The 24,668-nt window shown below is 38.2% G+C and overlaps 1 protein-coding gene across 1 annotated transcript in view; it reads left to right on the top strand.

Annotated features, from left to right (window-relative positions):
• The first annotated feature begins 4,016 nt into the window (after positions 1-4,016).
• TAFA2 (TAFA chemokine like family member 2) overlaps positions 4,017-24,668 on the top strand; it is a 52,273-nt gene continuing 31,621 nt past the window's right edge. The window contains exon 1 of the mRNA XM_042816393.1: positions 4,017-4,122. Within this exon, the coding sequence (XP_042672327.1) occupies positions 4,017-4,122 (106 nt within the window). The remainder of the gene's footprint in view (positions 4,123-24,668) is intronic.

The raw sequence follows: 24,668 nt of genomic DNA, 5'->3' as shown, positions 1-24,668 counted from the left end.
AGGAAAGCAAAGCAATTTAGTTCTGGCTGTACAATGTAAAGTGACTCCCGTGTGATTCTCCTCTATTTCAGAACCATCAGTAAGGTGGGCCAGTCTCACTCCCAGAAGCAAAGAAGGAAGAAAGTAGAAAGTCAAAAGTTTATGGAAGCTGCATTGTTGCAGTGGATATGGGAGATACATGTCTGCTCGTGGCAGTTTTAGTGTAGCCAAGTGGTTGAGAGAGAGCTGACTGTGAAATGGAGCAGAGATGAAGAGAGCCTGTATGTTCACAGTCTGCATCTGATGAGCCATGGAGGCCAGGGAGAAGGGTTTCTGCTGACATAATCATCTGTGAAGGTTCTCAGCAGCATCAGATGTAGTTTCACTCTGAGAAAAAAATCCAGCAGTTTTTTAGATACTTTTGTCATTCATTCATTCTGAAACAACCTATCCTCATGTCCATGATACTGGACCTGAGGGGTCTCATGGAGTACACGTCAGAGGAAAGGAATTTTCTGGAGCAAAAGTAACAAATCCTTCATATCCATTTTGTTTTGGTGTTGATGAAGAGCCAGTCACAGTACAATCATCTCCCATTCAAACCACCATCTGCTTGCTGGTAAATTGTGTTTGTTTTATTTTGTGTGTTCCTGGTACCTCAAAAAAAGCCATCTTCCTCTTTTCTTGCCTCTGAGCACATTGAAAAATGAACTCAAACAAGGCAGTTTTTCAATTTTTTGTCTGACTGAAAGTGCTGAGAATTCATTGGGCTTATTTCCAATATTTTGGGGTTAGAGACTGAAGGAAATGTTTGTTATGTATAATGATTGTATTATTTTTTTTTTTTTGCACAAAGCTGATTTCCTAATGTAAACATCTCCTGCAGTATGGCTGTTCTTAGCTTTGATTGCCTTTGGCTTATGAGGCATTACTGGGGGCTGTAAGGCTGTAAGCAGAAAGAAAGAAAAATAGAAAGGGAGAATATCTCACAGAGAAAACCATTCAGACTAACAGCCATAGTTTTGTCTGTGCAGCTCTGCATCACCTCTAGGAAAAGCAGACCTCATTTCAGACCTCATTTGTTCTATTTAACGCAGCCTGTTATGTTAGTGCAATAATGGTACAGTAATGGACTGAATTTTATTTCCTGAATCCACTTAATTGACATGGAGCAGAGTTGCAGGGGCTAATAGTTGCATTTCAAAGATGAGGCCAAATGCTTTCTATTTCCATTGTCTTCTTGGATATTGAGCGAATCTCACGGTCTCCCCTTGTTATCTGTTTGCCTGCTTTGCTGATGAGATGTATCCATCCCAATCCCTTGAGTTTCTTAGACTACAAACTATTCACTGTTTATTTCCAGGGCTGTAATGCTACAGTCTGGCTTCTGATTGTGTTCCATCACTGCTGAGACACTTCTGCCATTCTCAGGGAACAGTGCTTCATGCCCTGTCTGTGCTTATGCAGCCACACTGGTTGCTGTGAGTGGCCAATGCACACAACCCAACCACAGGTCTACTGTTACATTGCCTAATCAGTTTGAAACTTAGCATCATCTCCCAGCTTCTTCCTATTGCAGCTGCTGCATGTTATGGCTGCTTTAACTGCTAAGAGACTTTTTTCATACTTCTGCTGATGGCCTCTGCACTGTTAGTCCCCATCTGGAGCTGCTACTTACAGTGACTTTTCTTTTAATTGTGCCTATTGTGGGACTGCTAAAAGATAGTATTTTTGTCCTTCTGAAAGATAAATGTCTTAAATAATGCAGAATAGTGCAATAGTCTTGCGGTACAGAAATAGTGTATTGTCTTTCTCAGGACTGGGAAACCTGGCAATGGCAGTGATCCCAGATTTGCTGCATCAGAGCTCAAACTCTCCTTTTCTTTGCAGAACAGCTTCTGCTAGATTCAATGCTGGTTTACACCTTGAGTGCTGGGCTATGAGCAGAGGTTTGTATCCTCACTCTGCTGCCCTGAGGGGCTGCTGTTCCCACGCAGATAGGTTGGTGCTCTCTTTTTGTTCCACTGCTACTGTTTTTCCTTGTGTATTTTTCTGCTGTACATTTGCAGCAACTGCATTACAATCTGGTTTGCTTAATGCTTTGAGTCCCACGGGGTTTTATGTAGGGTTGGGAAGGTGAAGAAGAAAAAATTCATTTTAATGACTTGGCACCAGCGGTGTTGGAGGTAGTAAGACAATCCAGGAGTGAAAGAGTTATTTCACATTCTTTTCACAGCAATAGCTATGGAAGGACATATGCTTGAATGTGTATTCTTTTTATTATTATTTACAGTGACAAATATTTCCCGTTAGTTTTGAGTGCCTCATAAATGTGGAGCTGATGATGAATATATAGTTTACACTCCTGGAATCAGTGCAAGAAGACAGCTTGGTGTGGTTCACAGCGCACTGCGACCTCCATAGTGATTATTAATCAATCAGGATTTCAGGGGAACATCCACAATCCTAGATAAAGTACTTGCTTATTCCTCTCTTTTTTTTCTTTGTAAACATAATAGCTGAACTTCTGGCAAACACACTATAGATGTGTGACTTCTGTCAAAGGATGCTGAGCTCTCTGTGCCCTGATTTCAGGTTTAAAAGGGTTTGGTATGTTCCTCAGTGGGCTGTTAATTTGAATTGCCATGTCTTGTTGCACACAGCCAGGTGTGGAATCTTAACAGTGTTCAACAATCTCTCAGAGAGCCAGGTTGACAGCTCTAGGGTAAGTGGTGTGGTTATGAGTCTGGGAACCATGAGCTGGGTTGTGGAGCGTTGGAGCTTGTTAGTATATAATGTTTTGTTAGAAAGCAATTTGCTCAGAGGAAAGGAATTGCTTTGAAGGAATAGAAAGAGATTTGGGACTTTGAACATGTTGCTGGTTAATTCCCTTTTAAAGCAGTGGTCTGCCTTTCATGGAGCTTGTAGTTGCACAAGATAGCATTGTATATGGGTAGGGCAAAAGGGATATTCACAAATTCTTTCAGGATTCTTGTGAATATAATGGGAGAGAAATGTGAAACCATACTGAAGCAAGGTGTTGGGTTTTTTTTTTTTCTGCTCAGAAAGAGAAGGCAGACTAGTTCGAGGCATTGTAAAATGGCAATAATTTTGTTCAAGTGACCAAATTTGCAACTTTTCTAGTATAAGTGAGGTGGAATAGGCATCATTGTCCTATTGACTTATCAGCAGAAACGTGACCATTGTGCTGAATTGTTTCTTAGCCAGATCCCTAGGGTTCTTCTACAAAGACTGAGAAGTGAGAGAAGGTTTCATTATTATACCTCTTGCCACTCTCTGCAGAGCTGTAATCCTTAAGCACTACAGCCTATGTTCCTGAACGTGTCATTGTGGCAGGGAGAGAGGTATTTTGTCTTTGAACGAGGTTGCTGAGAAATATGCTGTGTTACCTTGTACTTGAACCACCACAGTAGCTTGCTGTTGTAGTGAAAACATCTCTGAGCAAGATGAGGGTAGCAAGATGTGCAATTTCCTTTGGTGCTGTAAATCAGATTTTTTCATTACCCTTTGGACAGACAGGAGAGAGACTAGAGAATCTGCCTGTCTGAGGCCCTTATGCCAAACTACTCAAATCTTCCTGACAGGATTTCTCCCAGGATTTCAACCAGGATTGGTTGGTATATATGCTGGAAATCTCTTTAAATCTGTTGTATCTTTATGACTGAGGAGCAGAATCCAAAAAGAGTCACAATCCCAAAAGCTAAAAAATCCACTGCACATGACTGGCCTAAAGGCACCAGTGGAACTGCTTTTGTTTAGCAAAACCTATTGCAGAGCTACTATTGCTTGGGCTTTAGTATAAAACTGATGGAGGTGTTGAATTCTTCTGGAGGAATGATGACAAAATAGGGAGAGAGGTTATACTGATGGTGTGTATAGCTCCTTTAAAGCTAAGCACGACTTAGGACTTAGAAGATGTTAACCAGACACTAATTTTTTAATTCTCATTAATTTGAGAAATGATTTTAAAGAAATATTAAGATAAGTAATTCTTTTTATGTATTTATCTTTGCAGGATGAATAAGAGATACTTACAGAAAGCAACAAAAGGGAAGCTGCTAATAATAATATTTGTTGTAACGCTGTGGGGGAAATTAGCATCTGGAGCAAATCATCATAAAGGTAAGAAATTTTGTTTATATTATATTGATGTATCTCAACCCTTAGTTAGCAAATTCAGGAGTGTCCATTTTGTAGGACCTTTTTTTTTCTCTAGTATATATTTGTGTGTCCTTGTACTGGTTCACAAATCAATACCCAAGGGACTCTTATTAATTTGGGGGGAATTTAAGTATTTTCAATTTTTATTTCAATTTTCCATTTTCAGCAGTCTCCGATTTTAGCATCTTCTCAGTCAATTTCTAATGATGGTACAGTTGAAAAGGTAGTGCAAGAAGCTTGGCAAGTCAAGGATCAAATATATGATAAAATAGCTATATTGACTAGTTTCTATGTGTGCCTCTGATAAATTCCAGCAGTGAACCTTGGAAACATTATGTTGCTACTGTGTACAGTTACTTGTTAAGGCTAAGTTTCGAATGCATGCTGAGTGTGATTCTTTCTCCTTACTTTCCAGTACCATTCTTCATTCCTAGTATTCTTCATCCTTCATTCATTTTCAGTTCATTCCATGGACCGAAAAGCTATACCACAACTTTGACAATGTGAGTTTTTTCTTCCTCCTAGTTGTTCCAGTCCTTAAAATGCAGCAAAAGGACAAGGAAAACTAGCATTCCTTTTTTTCTTTTTTTCTTTGTCCTTCAGGATGGAAAAAAGTTCTCTGGATCTATTAAGTAAAGTCTTTTTTTTAGGCCAATATATCTTGAAATGTGATCTGCTATATAACATGATTTTGAAGTCCACTTCTTCATAGAGTGTCTGTTGGCTGTTTATCCTCTTATTTGAGATCAGAATACTCTCTAATAATTTGTGTAAAAGAAGTAAAGAATTAAACATAGGGAATGATTCTAATACAGCATATCAGTTCATCTGACTTCATTTTCACAGGATCGTAAAAAATGAAATGAATGGCCTGGGTTGAGAAGGGTCACAATGATCATCCAGTTTCAACCCCCTGCTATGTGCAGGGTTGCCAGCCACCACACCAGGCTGCCCAGAGCCACATCCAGCCTGGCCTTGAATGCCTCCAGGGATGGAGCATCCACAACCTCCTTGGGCAACCTGTTCCAGTGCATCACCACCCTCTGTGTGAAAAACTTTCTCCTAATATCTAACCTAAACCTTAGTTTAAAACCATTCCCCCTTGTCCTATCAGTATCCACCCTTGTAAATGGCCGTTCCACTTCCTGTTTATACACTCCCTTCAAGTACAATGAGAATCCACAATGAGATCTCCCCTGAGCCTTCTCTTCTCCCTGCTGGCCACCCCTTTTTAAATGCAGCTCCTTCTGATAATATAATTCTGTGAGCAAGTACTTTTATATATCTAACTGCTGGATATTTTTCTGCTGTGAGAAGATGTTTTTCTTCAACATACTCACTGACTAAAGACTTCAGGATGAGAGGAACTTAAAGCAAAGTCTTCTTCTTGTTATTTAGGTGCAATCTGATATGGTCCTGCAGGTCATCAAAGGTGGGCATTATGCCAGATAGGAACCTTGCTGATTCACTTTGCTCAGCCTTTGTTCCCTCTTTAAACTAGAATGTGGATTTGTGTTCTGGCTTGCTAGAAAACAGCTTGTTGGAAAACAGCCAAGCTATCCTAGCATGAATTCATAGTTCTTTTGTCCGTGATTATCTTTCTTTAGAAATCAAAAATCCCATTTCCAGATCATTTTTATTCTATTCACCAAAGGCTGATCAGGCTGTGTTTGCTTCTGTCCAACTGAAACTTTACCAAAGCATGTTTACCAATCTTTTTGAAAAACTGATGAATGAAACCTGTCACCAGGTAATTCCTGGAAAAAAAAGTAATTAGAATCCTAAGGACTACTTGGAAAAACAGTACTTCATAATCGAGAATCAAATGATCCTACCCTTCCTACCCTCAGGCAGACTGATACTTCTTGCTAACTTGGTATCATCCACAAAATTACTGATAATGAACTGGATTTGCCCAGGTCATAAATAAAGAAACTGAATGAGACAGGCCTTAGTACTGATTCCTGGGGAACACCAGTCAGGACCGAATGTCAGCTGGATGTTTTTAGATGAAAAATGTGAACATGAGCTCTTCCCTTCCCTCATCCCCCCACCCCCTTGTGAAGTCAGCTTGTTAACATTAGGGAATTCTTTACATTTCAGCTAGTTGACAAAAAGCTTTGGTTCTTCTTTTAAGTTATAACTTGTCGTATAACTTGTTATTTAGCAAAATATATGAAGATATCTTCAGGGAACCATAAAAAGAAGAAACATGACTTGAGTGTTTGATTTAGAAAAGCAACAATTGTGTATGTCCAGGTTATTTTAGGAGGAAAAAAATATGCAGAAGGCTTTTGTCATAGGTGCAGTACATCTCTGAAGCAGCTGCACTCATATAGGGTTGGTTGTTTTTTTTAAAGCACAAGTCAAAGATAGGCAACTCAACTATTACTGCCAAGGAAACTGGGAGTTTAACTTTCATTCTGCCATAAACATTCTCCCCCCCAACAGAAAAGGAACTAAAGTGCACTGAAGGAAAACTTGGCACTGCTCACCTTCACCAAAAGTTCCCAAATACTGAGAAAAGTGTGTTTCTTCAGTGATAATTATCCCTACCATCATTAATCTTCATTTACAGGAGTCCTTACCAACATATTGATGTGACAAACCCTAATGACTTTGAAGGAGCCCCTACAGTTTCACAGATCAATAATCTACATTTTAAAAAATCTTTACTTTCCTCTATTGATTTAGTCATATTACGCATCAGTTGCACCAACTCTTAAACCCATCTCTTTTTTGAAGGCTATTGTCAAAAAAAGAGAAGGAAAAAGAAGGAAAGATCATCAACGTGTGAAAAATTGTTTAATGAGCATTCTGCTTTCCAGATAGACTACCGCAGTGATACAAACACTGACTCTGACAAGCCATCTGTAGACTTGTTGCGCTTATTTCAGTGATATGGCACAAACAAGAAATTCCAGGTCAGCAGCAAGAGAAGCAAAGCCTTAAGCAGGAAATAGGAAACCAGGCCATGAGGCCCAGATGAGGCTGCAACCACCAAAGCTGCCATCTGGGATTTCAGGTTACAGCTTTTTGGTGTCAGGTAAGTGAGTAGCTAGTCCTCTTGAGAAGACTGGTTTGAAGACACTTCTGTTCCCTCATCTTGGCTGACTGTTAAAGGTTCATCAGTCTGGAAGGAAACACTAGGAGCTAAAAGTATGCCCTCATGGTGTTTAAAAGAAAACACCAAACTTACCTTTTTATTTTGACTTCTGAAAAGAAGCAGGAACTCAACTTTTTCCTTTTAATTTCACTGTGAACTCATGCTATGAAGATCTTACCTAGCAAGTGTGTGTTTATGAATCTGACTGCAGTATCTTATACACTTGTACAGTACTAGCTATATATGAAAAGACAAGTAAAATGTGGAATGTCAGTATACAAAAGGATGTCGTCAACGTTATAAGCCTGAAAACTGATATGCTTCGAGGGCAGCCAAAAGATTTTTACTTCAAGAAATCCATAAGAGTTTTATACTCTGAGACTGATCCTGATCCTCCTACTCATTGCTTGCCCTTGGAAAGCAAATAAACCTGTGCAAACATATCGTCTTCACTGACAGATGTGGCAGGCAGGCATCGGTTCAGCATCACTGCCTCCTTGCTCTTTCTGTCATAGGGAACATGAATTGATTTGGTGACCATTGTATCTTAACCTGTATTAAAGGTTTCAAGTATAGGACTGGTCCTTATGAGAAGGAAATACACCAATACGCCCCTTACAAGCACTCCTTTATAGATAAGAAACAAACTTAGATGCAGTTTCTACCTTTAAATAAAACTCTCAGAATTTGGATTTCTTTGAGCTTTTCATAATTACCTTTTTTTTTTTTTTTTTTTTTTTTTTTACGTTGATAACAGAATAAAATTATGTGGATAAATTAAGGATGCTTTTCAGTCTGAGCCTACGTTCATTGGGGCGCTCTTTGGAAGTGCAATAATGCTAACACTGCACTGAGTCAGCGTGTGACCAGACTCCTGGCGCTGCCTGACCCCTGGAGTGTGGAATTGATCTGTTCTAAGCAGAGATAACATAGCACTTTGTTAAAATGTGTGCTAATGGCCTGTGTGTCTTACCTCAGTGCCCTCATACTCATTGTATGCACAAGGAGTGAAATTCACTGGTGAGTTAGGACATCATTTTTGGTGGCTTAATGGGTGATTTATGTCGTATCTGTTGTTCACAAAGCGTGTGGGAATTGAGGCATGATGGTGAATATTGCGCAAACTCAGTGTTGTGAATCTCACCTTAAAGATACCATTGATTGTCTGACCCTTGTGCTTGATTTTCTTCTAGACGGACTCTTTTTTCGTTATTGATCAACTGACATTCATCTCATTACCTATGTGTAAATTTGATGCTATAAATGTGATCCCATGCTCAGCATAGATGACAGTTTTTAAAGTCTAGTGCTGGCTTGCACTCATTAGGCTCACAAGACAAAACTTTGCCATGTAGCTTTGAAGTTCAGTAAAGGCGATGCCTAAGTGGAGATGCTTCTGAGCACTGATGTTTAGTTCCGCTTATTTGTCTTCCTGATTTGCTGTTTGCTGTGTGTTTAAAAATGAAGCCATAGAGCAGAAGACAGTGTTTGCTTCATAGTCATTGCTTGCTACAGGCCAAATGATACTGCTGTGGTGGCTCTGGGAGAAAGCCTCCAGAGGACATGGTGGTCAGGTTGAAAAGGACAGAGACAGGATGCCTACAGCAGGAGCACAGACTGGGGGATGACTGCGAAGATCAATGAACAGGCACACAGCCTTTTGAGGTGATGGAAAAAAGGGACTTAAAGAGCTGTGTATGACTGTGTTGAAGATTTCTGCTATGAGGGCAGACCTGGATAGAAGGACCCACATGACTAAGGGCGGATTTATTTATAAGCTCTTTTATTTTGTTCAGCTTTCTGCTCAAAACCACTCAAAACCTCTGTTCTAGGGTATATTTTTGTCTGTTTTTTTTACTGAAGTTTTAGAGTGCTCTGTCAGAAAAAGTCCAACAGCAGACCTGAGACTGACTTTGGTCTTCTTGCATTTTGTATGCAAAATCATGTAAAAATTTATTGAATTCTATATAAACTAGAACACTGCAGAATATGTATTACAGATTCTATTGCTGGGAATCACAGTGAGAATTACAGTCATTCAGAAAGGTGGGTGAAGGATTCTATCAGCCCTTTACTCTTGTGTCTTATTCTTGCATTAAGACTGTGCATGTTATTGACAATCATGTTTGGAAGCTTGGGTGAACACATACAACAAATAGCAGCTAAATAATGCTGTCTATTTTGTTTTATTTGGCACACTAGGGGATTCTGGTGCTTGAGATATACATTCCTAGTGTTTAAAATCTCAGTGTCTAGGTAAGAACGGCCCCAGTGGAAACATGGGAGACCTCCCAGGTATACAAACTTCTATATTTCTGTGGAAAGAAATGTGAGTCTATAGAGCTTTGGTATGAATCTACTCTTTCTGTTGAGAATTTTACACTGTGTAGAAGACAGCATTCATAATGCAGACTGCTTGCATTTAGTTTTAAAGGCATTAACTAAGTGCAGAGAATCTAAACCAGACCAAAGATATCCATCCATCCAGCTAAGTAAGCACAAGATAGCTACATGCTCCTTCCTGAAAGAGTCCTGGAGGCAGTGGCATTCTTTGAGAACATAAGAAGTGTCGTTTGAATGGCTTTGAGCTAAAGAGTGCCGTGTCTGCAAGTCCTACCAGCTACATGATTCAGGCTCTGACATGAAGCAGCAGGCATACCAATGTCTCTCGCTGTTTGCCCTTCTTTGAAGTGCCTATACTATAACATTTTGTGTGGGATCAGATTCCCCTCTATGTGTGTAATATATGATTTTTGCAGGTATGGGCCTATCAAAGGATGCAAGACTTGTTTTGTATGTTCCCAGTTCTTGATGGGAATTAAGTGGGAGAAAACTGAATTTTTAGAGAAGGGAATTTGCAGACACATGGAGATGCATATGGATGTCTTAGGAGTTATCAGGTGATGCTGGAAAATGCCACTGGGGACAGTGAAAATATTAGATTGTGGCATCCACTCCTATATTGTTGATCTGTCAGTACTGCTATCTGATATTCTGATATTCTTTTGTCAAATGTGCCAAATGTGCTCAAACATGGATAATCTTATCTCTTGTGAGAGTTTGTCCCAGAGATAGATTCTCTTAAATGAGAATGCTTTGTGTGCAGCTTTCACTAACTTAATTCTGAGTGTAATTAAGGTTTAAATATAGAAACAAAGGAATACCATAGCCATTTTAGCAGACATGAGGAAGAAAGCTATTAGATGTTCTTATCTGGCTTCAGCATTAATTGAAAGTTTTAGTTATATCATGATCAGAACCTGATCCCAAAATTGCCATTTGCTTGAAGATAAAATAGAACACAATCAGTGAAACACTTTCATATCAGTATCTGTCAATGCAATCTAAAATGTTAATACAATATCTGTTAGAATTCAGTAGATAGTACTCCTTGGCATTCTGCCAGAGTATAAAAGAAAATAATTTTCTCTGGCCACTGAGGTGACTGCAGTTCTGTGGTTTACTGGGGAGTAGTTACAGAAGTCAAGACAACAGCAGAATTATGCCAATTTATTCTCTGTGCTACTGGTTCCATCACACTAAATGGCTGCCTTCATTTTTGCCCTCCTTTGCACTTAGATAGAAACATGCTGTTCTTGAGGTAGCTATGGGGAGAGAAGCTGGAGGGTTGAAATAAGATATATCTTCCTTTATACTGATTACTTAATTTTTTTTCCATTATTTTTGGTTAGTGTTATGGTTTCTTGATGTTTTTCTAAAATGAAAATGCATAGTGGTTCTTAATTTTTGCCCTGATTCTGTAATCCCAATGTCAAATTACTAGCTTTTCATGTGTTATATGATAATATTTATCCTTAAATACATTCAGATTTTGTGTTGCAGTGGAAAGAAGATGATTACATAAAAGTTTATAATCTTGTAAAAGTTACATACTTGGTTGATTTTACAGCTAGAACTGCCAGACTTTTTAACATTTTTCAGCACCCAGTTTAGATAGTACTCTTATCTTTTCTTGAATAGCTGATTTTTTTAATCTGATTTCCATTTTTTGAAGACTAATTTTTCCCTTAATTTTTGTTAGGAAAATACTGTATGATGCTGAGAATAAAAAACCCACAGCACACTGATTCTTTACTTACCTTGCTGTTACTTGTCCTATCTAGACTAAACACTGATGTTTTCTAAATACTAGAATACTATCTACTTTTCCAGATGTGTATTCTTGGTTTCAATTTAGCCTTGCTGATTTGTTACATACACTAAGTAATATGTTGTGCTAGATTTCTTTAACGTATGAAACACAGAACTTATATTTTCATGCACCACTTTGACTAGACCCACAAAATAGTATGGAAGGAATTTTTAGCCTCTTTGATGGTTGCCTTACTTCAAATAGTGTTGTTTTAATAGCAACAATCTCTTGGGTTTGTTCTTCAGAATTTTCCTTATTGTTTCATTAGCTTGTTAAGTGCTCAATTAATGTAGCACATAGCTCTATGTTATTGAAATTGGTGTTTTTTTCTAGCATTTTCAGGTTTAAAATACAACCTTCTCTATCTACAGAACTATTCAGTGACTGAGAAACTCCTGTCATGCATCATGAAGTAGTGTGATACACTGCAGTGAGCTAATAGGAACGTTTCTGCCACTTGTGCTCACTCCCCAGTCTTGTTTCCCTTTCTAGAAACATTTTTATTCATTGTGATTATACTGGTTGTGTTGTTTTTAAAGAGGATCCTTCCAATATAGCCTGATAATATAGGAGATGTAAATAGGAAAATTATTTACATATTTTGTGTCTAAGACCATGAAATGATCTTTCTTTGGTGGAGAAGCCAATTAGTTATTTCTCTACTATCATGATAACTTTGTTTTTTTTTCTTTCCTCAGGGAAACTATCATAAAATTTTAATAATGCTTGAGACCGTCAAACAAGAATATAATAGAAAATAAAACCCTGAATAGTTTATAGTTTCCCTTATAATTGAGTGTATGGGAACTGCTGAGTCACAGCCTGAACCTCTGATTGATCACCTGAGGCGAGCCATGAGTCAGCCAGAGGAGCACAGGTGAAGGCAATTCACCTGTGCTGCAGGAAGGGGTGGAGCCAGGCTCCAGCCCTCCTAGACCTATTTAAGAGCTGGCTATCAGTGGGGAAGGATCTCTTCTGGAGATTGCCTCTGTTGGTGTTTTGTGGTGAGCCCAGCATAAGGGTAAGCCTTCCATTGTATTCTCTTTTGTGATCGTTGTCCGCTTTGCCTCTCTTGATTATATTGTGAATGTAACATCTTGATATCCATTGATTATACATTGTCCAAATTAAATGTGTTAAGATTGAATTCTTTTCATAGGTTTGACATAATGGGTCAACATCAGAGCATAATTGGAGTCTGATCCTTAACACTAACCACATATCTAAATTTACTGTTATGGTGGAAATAGTCAAATTCTACCATTGAATTCTAGTCTAGTCTTAAGGTTTCTTGTGCTACTCCTCAGGTTTTTAACTTGCATTCCATACATGCAATAATGACTATCCTGTATATATCTACTCTGCGCACCTGTTATCCTGCTCTGGGTATTTCACATATTCAGGTTTTGGGGTTTCTGCTTGGAAAGTTTCATCCCATGTGGAGATTATTTCTATAGCATCCAGGGGATATGTTAATCAATCTTTCATCTGCATTAATTTTCTGCTGATGATCTCTAAAGACTGTGCCCTTCTCTCTTGATACTCTTCACTGAATTTAGTCCATGGCAGCATTAAGTGATTGCTTGTACAAAGTCATATTTTAGAACAGCTGTTCTTCAGTCATGCAAGTGCCAAGAAAATGTTCAGAATCAGTCATCTATTCTGCAGAATTACAGGAGAAAAATTCCTTGTTTTTTTTTTTTTTTTTCATTGCCATTTGTAAATTTTCTTCCTGCAACAATTCTTTTTAGTTCTATTCACTGGGGAGTTGGGAAAGACTTAGCATTTTATTGCTCACTGTGGCAATCTTCTCCGTAGTGGAGGCTTGTAAAAGGGTCTAATTTGTGCTGAAGATCAGAGGGTTGATCTGAGCCCAAGCTACACAAACCAGCAGCTCGAAACAGCAAAGCCTGTGTCTGCCTGTGTCCATGTGCAGAGACAGGAGGCATGGATGAAAGAGAAAAACACAAGGTCATCACTGATGAAATAACTTATGGGCCCATTTCAGTGTTTTTAAAATGCTTATCATTTATTGTAGCTCTGCAAAACACTCAGTGCTTTTCAAACATAACTGAATACTCAGAATTATTCACATCATGCCTAAGAAAGGCATCTCACTTCGGTTCTCTGAAAGACCTGTCAGAGCTCATTTCTTTCACAAAGTGAGAATTCAAACCTCCAGTCTAGTTGTGAATACTTCCCTGAATTGATATACCAAGGAGTATGCAAACTAGTGCAAACCTGGAACTTTCAGAAAGTCTTAATTTGGGTACAGTTCCTTTATCTGCCTGAAAATCATTCTTGAGTGCCAGAATCATAATGTCCAAATAAAATTGTAAAGGTCTTATTTTATTTCTGATGATCAAATAGAGTCTTGCGTTACAGGTCAGAAGCTGACAAAATTTTGTCTGTGACAGATTCATTTTTATCTAGCTGCATATCCTTCTGCAATTGTCATTTTGTTCCATTAAGAAAGCGTTGATGCTAAAACTTGGATTTGTCATTTGCTCCATATCTCCTTGTTGAGTTAAAATATACAGAAACACAGGAAAAATTCTTGAAATTTGCAGAGAGATAATACTAAAAATTTGACCTTCCAATTAAGGTGTGAAAGTACCATTTGACAAAGAGGTGACTACAACTGAGAAAAACTCACTTCTCCACATAGGTGGGAGCAAAGCTACAGCATACTGACTGGAGAAGGAAGGCTGGCTTGGGGGTTTGGATGACAGGAAGCAGGAAAATCATAAAAGAGCAGTCTGCTTTGTGCAGCTTTCTTTCACCAGACTGAGCAAAAATTCTGTCTGTAGTGATGAGGAGGCTGAGGCAGGAGCTGCCAAGTCTGTCTTGTTCTTTTTTTTCCCTATAGATTTGTATAACTCTTGTACTGAAATTGTTCTCAAGTAAATGCGATGGAATTCTTTTTGCAAAATACTTACGGCTTTGCTATCAAGTGTCCTTGAATGACTGAAGTATAAAGCTGAATTTGTGGGTTATTCTGAGTGAATGCAGAGCTGTTGAAAAGATACGGTTGAGAAAAGTGTTCTGTTAAGACCAACACAAATCCTGGGTGGATTGTGCAATTAGATTTGAAGGTGCAGTTTGTCAGAATTGTTTCATATGAGTCTCTGTGCTCCAGGATCATGTGCAAGAGGAGAGGTAGGGCTCATAGAAGACTGGCTGAATTCTGGGAAGGCCAGAATTGTTCCGAATCCAGAACTCGAACTCAAGTCTATATATCTGTCTAGTGAAAGGGGAACAGAGATAAAGCAGGTAAAAATGTAATTGCATTTCAATGAAAATAGTGAATCTTAGAGAAGACTGAAATCAACGTTAAATTTCTTCAGTGAGCTGGAAGGTTAAGCAATGACAAAGTAAACTTTAAAAAAAATGACAGCAGAAAGCATTGTGCTTATTGTTGGAAATATCCAGATAATTTATCAGGACGGTATTTCTGATAAAGCAGACTTTATTTGCAATTGCAATGGTGGGCCTCCTGCAAGCAGGAAAGTATGCAGAAAAGCATTAAATCTTTTATGCCCTATTACTAACGTTTATCTCTTTCTCCTCTGGTTTCTCATTGGCTGAGTACTTCAGGTTCACAATCTTCCTGACACTCAACTAAGCATATGGATACTGGATAAACATAAATTTTTGCTAGCTAAGCATATATCACTAGTTAGTTAACTTCTCACACTTGCTAATTCAACACTTGGTCATTGTTTCTGGACATCTGCTCGTCCTTTCATAGAAATAAGCTTGGAAGGAGGATAGAGGGGAGCATCTTGATGCCTGCCTGTTGCATCCCAACCTACCCACAGAGCAAGGCAATCCAGCCTTGTGTAGAGGACCTGGCTTCTCTGATGTTTGTTAAGGTGGTTTTTCTTTTGCTGAGGGTCTCTTATCCATACAGATTAGCCCTACAATATGCTTTCTAGTTCATAATACTATACCTATACTATTTGGAACATTTAAAATCTATTGCAGGTTTGCAAGCAAGAATTAATCGCATTATTCAGCAACTGCACTTCTAAATATGCTACTCACGTATATGGTATTTCTACCTTTTCATATCAACTATTTCTAAGGACAAGTTACAAAATGCAAATACATTGTGCTCTACTTCTTCAGATCAGTTCCCCCATTTCAGTATCTAATGCAGAAACAACATTCCATTTCCACGTTATGAACAACAAAATCAAAGGATTCCTTAAAGTAAATTCCTTATTCAAAACTTTGGTCTGCTTTGGTATGATATGCAAATTTACTATCAGTAGAAAAAAAAGATTACTGGTGCTAAACATTCATCTAAGATGCATTGGCATGTGTCAGATTAACTGTGCAGATTTTGTGAAATGGAACCCAGAAGGTGTGCTAACTGCGAGACACCACAGAGTGGAAAGTAAATATATTTCTAGTGAGTGAATATTGAGAAAATAAGCATCTGGGAGAAATGGGAATTTTAGATTCTTAATTGCATCATTCACCCCGGAACATCTGCTAGAGATATTAAGAACAAATATAACTGAATCTGAGAGAAGATACGAGTTTAAATAAGGAAGGAAGAAGGGTAATGTCGTGCCATCATGTTACACTGCTGCATGCTGCACATATGAAGACTGTGTAAATCTCCTCCCTTTTCCTTTTGGTTCAAATGCACCTTCGAAAAATAAAAATACAGTTTCCATGTCTATGTCTGCCCTTCCAGAAAACTGGAAAATATAGAAATGCTAATCTATCATAAGTAAATAATGGTTTTTTTCATATTTTGTCTCATAATATACGAAGAAGTTGGATTGTGGATGACAAAAGGTACCTTGCATACTCTGGAAGCTGAGAAATGAATGGATCTTTCATCTTACTTATGCCACTCCTGTTCATAGAATCATTTAGATAGCACAGAAGCTCCTTTACTCCTTTCTCTCATACCAGCCCTAGGAATGGCTCTGTGGGGACTACAGGAAGTCAGGGTAGTCAGTGTTACTGCCTAATGCTAGAGATGATGGGATGTAAACAGTTAAAACATGAGAAATTAGGAGGGTGCCCATTATTCCGGTGGAAGGACAGTCTCTTCTCATCCTTTTCTTGACTTTTCAGTTTTTGCTCTGCGTCATTAGATGTCCTTTTCTGCTAAGCAATTTAAGGACAGTATGTATTTCCCATCTTCCTCCTGTCATGAGTGCCATCGTTATATTTTGCAGGGTTTACTCTGAAAAGCAGCTTGTATAGAGGAAAAAGGGTGAAGAAGAGAGCTTAGCTTCCTGAGAGGGCTTTGATATATTGCACTTCATAAATCTGAAATAAAACCTGAACCTCAGAGAAAAAGAAAGCATTTTTAAAATGGTGCCTTTTAAAATTTTCTTAAAAAAAAAAAAAAATACCAGAAGGTCCACTGCGTATTATTACCTCTAACAATGCCATATTTTAGAACAGCTGTTCTTTTGTTGTACAAAAATGCTCACAATTTTTGCAAATTGCAAAATACAATTTGGACTAGGATCCTCCATTAATGGACTATCAACATTTTTATGTTCATGTTATAAACATTTAAAACATGGTTTTAGCCAAAAGCCAGAGCAATTATAAATGAGACTGGTCTGAATAGCACATGGAAATCTTATTTTTTCCAGCTCATGTAGTTTATTTCATCATGGGTGACATTTTCTCTTCATCATTATTTTTTTCATCTTTTTTGAAATAAAAGTGAAAGTCTGTTGGATATTACTGGCAGTAAATATTGAAAATAGTTCTAAAGATAATTAATTTGCTAAAGTAAATACCTTTGTAGTTTTGCTTCTGTTTGCAAACATATCTTGGTCTACTGAGGATTTCTTAACCTGTATATACAATAATTATTGTGAAGAACTCGCATTTAAATGTACCACAAGATTTCATTCCTGAGCTAAAGAGCAGTGTAAGGCAGCACTTTGGATGCCAGAAAAACTATTCAAAAAACCTGTCCTTTATCTGAACAGATCTGCAGGAGTGATTATAAATGAATTTGCTCTTCTGTTTGATGCTAGGAATACAACAGCACCATAACCCAAGCTAAAAATATGAGAAAATGCCTGACTATGGATTATCCTAATAGAATAAATGTAGGAGAGGACTGTGAAGCCATAAAATATTGCTCTGTTTTTCATAAAAGTGATCACTGGGAAGTAACAATTTCAACAGATTTTAATGAAGTTTTTACATTTGGCATGTACTTTGTACTCTACTTATTTTATGGAAAAAATCTCCTAGGTCCATGCATAGGAAAGATGAATAATTGAATAGCAGACAGACGCGACACATGAGATTTCTTTGCTACAGAGAACCTGCAGAAAAATGTGGGAATGTTGTTTTACAGTTGTAGATGTTATTTATAAGTTTCAGACTATCTTTGTGTCCGTTTAATAAAGTCAGTTGTCTACACTGAGGGAAGAAATCAGGGGTATGTTTTAAATCTAGCAAACCTGAGTCCTCTAAATTTGAGATATGTATATAAATGCATATAGATATATAACTTTTTTTTTAAAAAAAGGAGAATGTTCATAGTATAAAGAGAGCTTTGAAAATCAGTCTAGATATGCTGCTCTCATAACTGGTAACACTTTAAAAGCTCCTGAATAATAGCTAGGGAAATAAATTCCTCAAATGTCCTGTTGCTTCTTCCTCTGACTTTAGTATTGCATTTGGACCTGAAAGTCACCCCTCTCCTGAGTCCTGGCAAATACTTGAGATCTTAGAGGTCAGCTCTGCAGCAGAGGATGAATCAGTGGATTTATTTTAGCTAGTTTTAGTTATACACCTATATTATCAGTGATAGAGCAGCTGTGGTTATAGAGCAGTGACCTTCTGTTAGATCTGTTTCAGAATCGTAATAACAGATTCTCATGGGGGCAACCTCCTGAAAGCAGTGACTAATTAGGGACCAACTCAAGAGCAAATTCATGGCTCTGCTGATGTATCTCTTTCCCTTAGTGGGTTTGCCTCACAACAGATCAAAACCAGATCCTGCAGGGACAGATCTGAATTTGCTTATGTAAAAATAATGTATTACCTCCAGGGGCTGCTTCTATGTATATCTCTGTATTGATTATACAGGGATGTCCAATTCGGATTAGTTATTAAAGCTATAGATATCTGAGGTATGGTGATGTGTCTTAATTTTAACCATGGAATCTTCACTTTCTCTGCTGTTGAAATAATATAGTAAATAATGGTATAAAGATTCAGAAAGTGAATAAAAATGCTGCAATGTATTGCTGTGTTGAAGATTTGGATCCTTCTACTTAGCGCTTCATTTGCCTGTGACTGTATGTGTATTTATGTATCACATATATAATATTTGATAAAAATGAACAGGGACAAAAACTCTAGCAGTCTTTTCATTTTGCTGGTTTTCGTTGCTGCTGTGCATTGCTTTCAGGGCTCTGAACCTTACTTGCACTACTGAAATTTGGTTTCTGTTTGTTCAGCTGACAGTACCTTTATGTGTGTTGCTAGACTCTACAAATGGCTGTTCAAGAAAAGAAATGTAGATGAACGTTCCTCTCCCTTGAAGAGATGAGGCAGATTATCAGAAATAATCAGCTAGCATCCATTTTATGCAGCATATTTTCTACAGAAAAAGTTCAAATGAAGAGCAGTCACTGTATGCAAATATCAGAGTAGCTGTGTGTGAAATAAAAAGCAATTCAGTGTCCACTTTTATTTTGATTGCTGTGCTTTTTGTTCCTTGAAACCTAAGACTAGGTGCCTAGCTTTAATACAGCTTCAGGTAATGCAGTATATAAAGAGTTAGCTGTCAAAGCAAGGCAGTACCACTGAAGTCAAGCTCACTCCAGCTGCATCTTCACTATCTGATTTCTCCACCAGTTTATTATTTCTTACAATCCCCTTCTAACTACAGCTGCACATGAAGGATGTGTGCTGAAGTTATTTTCAAGACTTGCTTGTGTCATGAGCACTGTGAAGATAAAACCCCTGCTAGATTTGAGGATGTGATCAGACAAGGTACCTTATAAATGGCATTTTGTCATATCCCTATAATGTATCCGGTGAATTGAAGGGGAAGGCAATTCATGTTTTGTGACAGTCTTCCACACATTAAAGAAGATTTTGCATGGCTCCCTTCACAACGTATCAATGGTATAGACCTGGGCAGTTATTTAATGCTCATATATTTCTTCTAGTGTGCATTTTAGAGTTAAAGCACTATAAATATTTGTCATGAGTCAGTGCAGGTATTCCTAAGGAACTGTGGGTAATGGTTATTTCAGTGTGACAGTTTCATCTAAACTTGAAAATAGGCCTGGCCATGTAGATATTTATAGACATTTATAGGTGGCAACTCATTTGGTGACAATTTTTGGAAGACAAATGCAGTGCTCTACTGTGTATTGTGCATGGCATTCAGCTTCATCCTTGGGACTTTGAAAGAGTATCTATAATCTACACCACAGATAATTCTCTACCTACTGATCTTTCAGTCATCTAGCTAAACTGCAGACAATTCTAAGTGACTTGAGGGGTGAAGTTTTGAGGTTCTAATATGGACCTCTGTGTGGAAATTCTGACATTAAAGTATCAAAAAGATCAAAGAATATGCAGCCATAAAAATGTGTAGAGCTACTTTATGGACACGATTATTTTCTGTGCAGATGGTAATTTATTTATACACTGATTCCTTGAAAAATTTTATCAACATTTATATTACAATGGGACCAATAAATATATTTTCATGATATTTTCATTGCTCTCAGATGGCCCATCTGTCTCTTTCCTCCTTCATCCTCTCACAGTGATGAGAAAGATGTAAGAACTATGGGTGCATCTTCTGATTCTCCCATGTACCCTCTCCTACACGTACCCTCTCAGAGGGTTCTTCATTCCCTACATCTGAGGAGTGTTGCATCAGCCCTTCTGAGAAGATGATGCATCTAGCTGATGGCTAACATGGAGAGGAGAAGCTCCTGGAGCTGGATTGGGTGAGGGATGCAAAGCTTGCCTTGAACAGAGGAAATTATTTTCTACGAATTTACTTTTATCCTGTTTATGTGTGTGCTTTTTATGGTCCCAGAATGTTGATGCCCAAAAGGTGCACAGTGAGATCTGCACCAGCATCTTAGTAGTGTCTTGGGTACCTGGCTTATTGCATGGATGGGCAGTAATCAAGAGGGATGGCAAGCTGATCTGGGCTCTCTTATCATGGTATGCAATATACGAGCTCCTGTAGAGACGCGAAATAAAGTGCCAAGCTAGAAGCCATATTCTTGTGCTCTGATAAAGTTCCTGAATACTATTTTTTTACCATATATCTCATTTGGAAAAAGGCTTCTCTTTAAGATGTGAATAACTTCAGATGCTTAATTACCTGACAGTTTTTGCAAAATGTGCCTATGGTGTTTTGGGAATGATATTTTTGCAGCTTCTAACTTTGTAAAGCAGTGAGAATGGTTTCCTATCAACGATTTCTATCAACCAGCGTTCCTTCAGAAGCATGTGCGAGAGAGTCTGCTCGAAGCATCTGAGAAGATACCAGTTCAGCAGCAAGAGATATCTGAAAGTACTATCTACTGGGAATCCTTGAGCAAAAATATTCTTGATTGCACAGCTCTGAACAGTTCTCCTGGCAGTTTCTTCTCTTTTATTTTGCTTGTTGAAATGCGCCTAGTTTTTCTCCATCTTGAAGAATAGCTGGTTTCTTCTCAGGTCATCCAGCTTCAATTCATAGCCTCTGTCTAGTTACTTATTGATTCATCATACCCATGGCTTACGGACTTGCTATTTATGGAATCAATAACGTATAGGGAAGCTTGTGGCAGGGGAGATCACTCTAAAAGAGAGGATTTCACAGGACTATACATGTGCCTTGTTAGCAGGTTTTTTTTTTTTTTTTTCTAAAGGCCTGAGTTAAGTTCCTCCCCTGACTCTGCACTTCAAAGAGTTTCCCTGCGGCTCTACAGAAGCAAACTGAAACTTAAAATTAAGATCTTTTTTTCAGACAGTGAACTGCGAGTTGGGACATCCTACAGAGTTTCTCTTAACATACATGTGGAGCCTGAAGTACTGTGGGGAAGTCCTGTAAGGCAGGAGTGGGAAAGGATGATTAAAAAAAAAACAAGCTATGTAGGTTTCAGAAAGGCAAGTAAGTATATATGTACTTGCAATTTGTGGGAGGAATATTTCAAGGTAGGAATCTGATGTTTTGGTTTAATTGACAGACTAAGTGAAAATGCTTTATAGAGCTGCAAAGTGGAATGTGATGTAGTATAAAAGACACTGAAGAATTTAAGAATCTTCAAATTAGTACCACTCTATCAGACATGAAAATAGATAAAGCAAAGCAAAACAAAGCCAAAACAACCCCCTAAAGATTGACACACCAACTGAAACTCTATCTATAAAAATAATCAACCAACCAAAAATCTCTTGAGGTTTTTAAAGTGTAGAAATGTGGAATTTAAAATATCAACTGCTTTTTATGGATAAGTTTTGTTAAATTTCATCGTATGTACATCCCCAGTTTATACACACTTCTGAATGTAAAAAAATATTTTCAGAATATTTTCAGAATGTTTTTATTTAAATATTGTTTATAGATAAATGAGTACACATATAAGTACCTTTCTGTACAGTGACTTAGTGTTATGAATATTGTATTTGAAAAAATTCTGCACAATGGATATCTTGAAGTTGGTAATTTTTGTGAAGTTCACCTTTACCTCACTGAGTGAATTAAGTCAAGTAATTGCAGGAGTAATATCAGTATAGTGTGTATTCTAGGTTTAATCAGCTTAATGATTCTTCAGTATAGGTATCACCTTTTAGTGATGTCCCGGTTTCATCTAGGATAGAGTTATTTTCTTCACAGTGGCTGGTATGGTGCCATGTTTTGGATTTAGGATGAAAACACTGTTGATAAGCAGCAACTAAAACATCAGTGTGTTTAGTTTTTATCTCAACCCACAGGTTTTAATTTAGTACCCTGATTCTTTCTCCCGTCCCTCTGGCAGAGGAAACGAATGAATGTCTGTGTGGCTGTCAGGTTAAACAACACCAGATGTTCAGATGTATCCTTAGAAAAAAATGCTTGTGTTAATTACTTTGAAAATCATTACTTTCTGTTTACTTTTAGTGGAATTTAAATAGTGCTTCCAAATAAGTGGGGGGGTTGTTGCTTTTCTAACCTTGAAGAATTTTAGCCTGAGATGAGTACGTGATGCTAAGCAACATTTTTAAAAAAAGAAAAACGGAATAAAGCATAAAGACTTTGATAACAGAATTCATTGTAACATTCAGGTGCTTCATTCAAGTATGAAACAAGCTTCTTATCAAAGCCTAAATATGTTTCTGCACCTTCCTAATAAATAAATAACTGTGGAAACAGGTGTACTTGCAACTGACTAGGTGTGTGTCGAGACAGAATTAGAGCACAGGGACACGGAAGCATTTTTCTCTGGGGAAATTACTTTTATCCTACCCTGGACTTCAGCTGCTCTTTTCACAGAGGCACCTAAAGCCTACCGAGGTGCTTGAGCTATTTTATAAGAAGTGTGAGAAGCCTGGAAGCAGGCTGTTCAAAAGGACTATTGAATTTACCTCTCCACCTTGTTACACTAATCCTATTTTATAGAGACTCCCATTCACAGTGCTTTTCTTAAGATGTTACTTCAGGCAAGGGATATGAGCCAGAGGGTCATTCAGATGCATGGGAGTAAAGAAAACCTTCATTTTTACCTCTGATGCATGCCTAAGATCATGTTAATTTGTCATCTAGTACAATGTGCCCTGAGACCAATTGGGTCAGGTGGAAAGAAAAGAAAATTAATAACAAGAGTCATCTGAGGAAGCAGGGGAAACATATTTCCCACAAACTGTGTAAACTACAGGCTTCTGAAGCCTGGAGATGGAGGAAAAAAAATGTGGGTTTTTTTGTACTCTGTCAGATGCTGAAGAGTGCTCTGAGACATGTGCTACTGCTTCTTGCTGAGTCGAGATATTTGGCAGAAGGCCCACAGAGAGAGAGAGAATAAAAAGTCTTTCTGCCAAATGTTCTTTTGAGTGTCTGAGACTGGATTGGTCTTTTTTCTCTGCAAAATCATATAATTAGTAATCTCAAACTTCAGCCTGTTAATTTACAAAACGTCTGCACACTTTAATATATCATTTGCTTAACATGTTTGATAACAACCTCAGAGATACTGGGGCTTTTGACTTCTTGTAGTATTTATAAACTGTGCCTCGCTCTGGGTGCTTCTTTGCCAATGCTGCACATGGTTGTCCTGTGGATGGTGTCAGACTGTAGCTGCTAGGAAGAAAAGAGGGAAGTGTTTTGCTTTCAAAACGCTAATTCTGGCCCATAAGGAAGCACATAGCCTTTGTTGCCGTCAGCATCTTCTCCTCTTCAATAAATGGGAAAGGTGATGGTGCAGCTGTTTCACCTTGGTGCCTCAGGTTGGAAGTGGTGAACAACTTTATGGGTTGACTATGGCTGGAAGCTGAGCTTGTCTTGAGAATTGTGCAAACACGCAGAAGTCTTTTCCTCTTTTCCTTTTCTATTAATGGCTCATACATATTCATGTCTTTGGTTTGTGGCCACTTCAGGCAGCCCGGTGGGATCACTTTTACAACTGTGCTATGTGATCAGTTTCCACATCTGGGAAGGTTAATGTTGGAAAACAGGGGTAAGCTCATATAAAGAACAGAAAATCAAGAGCACTGTGTGGGGTTGACCTTTAGCTAAGCAAAGTATAGCTGGCCACTTGAAACATGCAAGAACAGTCCTTGGTTGATCTTCTAACTCCTCGCAGTACCCTGTACAATGAACCATGCAGTGAGTGAACACAGAGAGGTCTGCAAGATCCCATTTGATCACTGCATGTGATCTTGTCTCTGAACTCTCTGTGGTTTCAGAAACCTGGCAATCGTCTGATTTTAAAGTTGAGAGTGGGGTATAGGCAGGCTGAGAGGGGATCATGTGAAGAAGAGATTATCTTATAGGCTACCAGAAGATCGGTTGTGTTTGAGTTCTTTGCATAAGTGTTTGTCCTGAAGGTGTCATTTGCAGCTGCTGCCATGAAACAGCCCTGACTGTTGTGAGAGGGGAGATAAGCTTATTTGAATAACATTGGCTTACTACTGCCAAATGTCTGATTTATTAAATTAGCCCAAGTAAGGCCAGGAAGTTAAAGTCACATGGCTACGAGATCTCCAGGCTCAAGAGATCCTACGTGAAGTTTTCCATCTGTGATTTTATGT

Source organism: Centrocercus urophasianus, unplaced genomic scaffold (genome assembly GCF_019232065.1).
Source record: "Centrocercus urophasianus isolate 14NV4802_14NV808 unplaced genomic scaffold, USGS_Curo_1.0 seq_15, whole genome shotgun sequence".
NCBI classification, from domain to species: Eukaryota; Metazoa; Chordata; class Aves; order Galliformes; family Phasianidae; genus Centrocercus; species Centrocercus urophasianus.
The sequence above is the reverse complement of the archived record's forward strand: the minus strand, read 5'-3'. Positions and strand labels throughout refer to the sequence as shown.